A 2,083-nucleotide genomic window follows, 5' to 3' on the forward strand; every position below is an offset into this window, starting at 1 on the left:
AAAATTTAAAAAATGCCTGTGAAAATTTCCCAGAGCAGAATGTGATGTCTTCATATCTCTTGTTTTTTTCTGACCAATATTCAGTTTTTTCTCTGCATAAAGCTTCAAATTTGAGAAGCTGGAACTAACAGATGTTGGCCCTTTTGCTTAAAGAAACGACCAACAATTATTTGATTATCAAAATAGTTGCCAACATTGAATTTTGCGGCTCTAATGAGATAACTCACACCACATGACTGGGAATAACAAATGTTTGGATACAGTATGTTTATTAAACCCACAAAGCAAGCAACACCCTCTCAGTAAACCGGCTCCCAGGTAGAACATTACTCATGTAAAACACACCACGTTACCACAAGCTCTTATCTGTTCTGGAAAACACATGATTTGACCATGACCCTCATTTTCTGCATAATTTAGTAAGAGCTCATGTTAATGTGAGTGTTTTTTTTTTCACAGGTGAGACTGAAACCATATCTGTTCCCTTTTTATTTTGGTTCTGACCAAGTGGGTATTGTTCTACAAATGGATAATGGAGACTGGGGCCATAGGGTAAGAGATGGATAGATAGAGATATCTCCTGAAATATAAGTTTTGGACAGAATACAAAACTGACACATATGATATTAACAGTACAGCAGTGACTCTTGGATTTTGGGCATGTCCACAGTGGACATACAAGCGTACCCTCATCTCCACTGCAGGCTGCAGAATCTTTTAAACTATAGCTATATATTTTCTATATAACCTACTGGGGGTCCAGGAGTAATGATGTAAAATTTTGAATTGTATGAGCATTACCCTAAAATCTATTGAAATTGTTTTAAGGATGTAGTCATTCTTTTGAATGGTGTTGTGTATAAAGAGGGGTGTTTCTTATATTTAATATATTTTTATATTTAATATCTAATATTTTTCTCATTCATTTAAATATTATCGACATAATATTAAAAACTTCTCACTTAAATGCAACACAGTTCAACAACACAGCAACAACGACAGCAGGGCTGTTGTATTAGACTGTTTAACTTCTAGCCAGTTGTAGCTGATTATTTGGCAGGTGAAATTCACACTGTTAATGTTATTGTCTACAGCTGCAGTATTTAAACTGACTCACTTTAGCTTCACAAAAACATGTTGTTTACTTGTTTCTGCTCCTTTTTGCCCTAGATGACTACTCCTGTTACCTTGAACGTGGGAGGCCACCTGTACACCACCAGTTTATCCACCCTACAACGTTACCCAGACTCCATGCTGGGCGCCATGTTCAGGGGAGATTTCCCCACAACTCGCGACTCCCAAGGGAATTATTTCATCGATCGTGATGGAACACTTTTCCGGTACATCCTGAACTTCCTGCGGACGTCCGAGCTCACCCTCCCCGTGGATTTCACAGAGACAGACCTCCTGAGGAAAGAGGCGGATTTCTACCAGATTGAACCTTTGATCCAGTGCCTTAGCGATCCAAAGCCGCTGTACCCTCCAGACATCTTCGAGCAGGTCGTGGAGCTCTCTAGCACTCGGAAACTGTCGAAATATTCAAACCCAGTCGCTGTTATTATCACACAGCTAACCATTACTACGAAGGTTCACGCCCTGCTGGAAGGTATTTCCAACAACTTCACCAAGTGGAACAAACACATGATGGACACTAGAGACTGCCAGGTGTCGTTCACATTCGGACCATGTGACTATCACCAAGAGGTGTCCTTAAGGGTTCACCTCATGGACTACATCATGAAACAAGGCTTCACCATCAGGAACACGCGTGTGCATCACATGAGTGAGCGTGCAAACGAGAACACAGTGGAGCATCACTGGACTTTCTGCAGACCAGCTCACAAAGTTGAAGACTGAGTAAGCACAATTGTGGGTGACATTTGTCTTTTTATATTACACAAATCATCATCAAAAAAGAACAAATTGACCTCCGTTTCAGTAATGTATCGCTAATAATGATTTTTTTTCTTATTTTGATGAATGTGTTACAGTGTACAAACTTCAAAGTCCAGACAGTTAATATAAATACAGTGTTATCGTGGTATAACACTTTCTTTTCTGTGTTACATATTTGATATTTCTT

The 2,083-nt window shown here is 39.4% G+C and overlaps 1 protein-coding gene across 1 annotated transcript; it reads left to right on the forward strand.

Moving 5' to 3' along the window:
* The first annotated feature begins 59 nt into the window (after nucleotides 1-59).
* On the forward strand, nucleotides 60-2,077 carry LOC111655534 (BTB/POZ domain-containing protein KCTD6). The gene is made up of 2 exons (XM_023406984.2): nucleotides 60-552; nucleotides 1,171-2,077. Exons 1-2 carry the CDS (start codon nucleotides 526-528, stop codon nucleotides 1,855-1,857), a joined length of 714 nt encoding a protein of 237 aa, XP_023262752.1. The 5' UTR covers nucleotides 60-525; the 3' UTR covers nucleotides 1,858-2,077.
* Nucleotides 2,078-2,083: the final 6 nt, after the last annotated feature.

Source organism: Seriola lalandi, unplaced genomic scaffold, assembly GCF_002814215.2.
Source record: "Seriola lalandi dorsalis isolate HSWRI2012SDOR001 ecotype SW California unplaced genomic scaffold, Sedor1 jcf7180001975512, whole genome shotgun sequence".
Classification (NCBI taxonomy): domain Eukaryota; kingdom Metazoa; phylum Chordata; class Actinopteri; order Carangiformes; family Carangidae; genus Seriola; species Seriola lalandi.

Bases quoted from the DNA above. Each gene is read 5' to 3' on its own strand.
- LOC111655534 (XM_023406984.2), top strand. From the start codon at position 526: ATGGATAATGGAGACTGGGGCCATAGG. The intron at 553-1,170 runs GTAAGAGATGGA...TTTTTGCCCTAG, and splicing joins ATGGAGACTGGGGCCATAGG to ATGACTACTCCTGTTACCTT.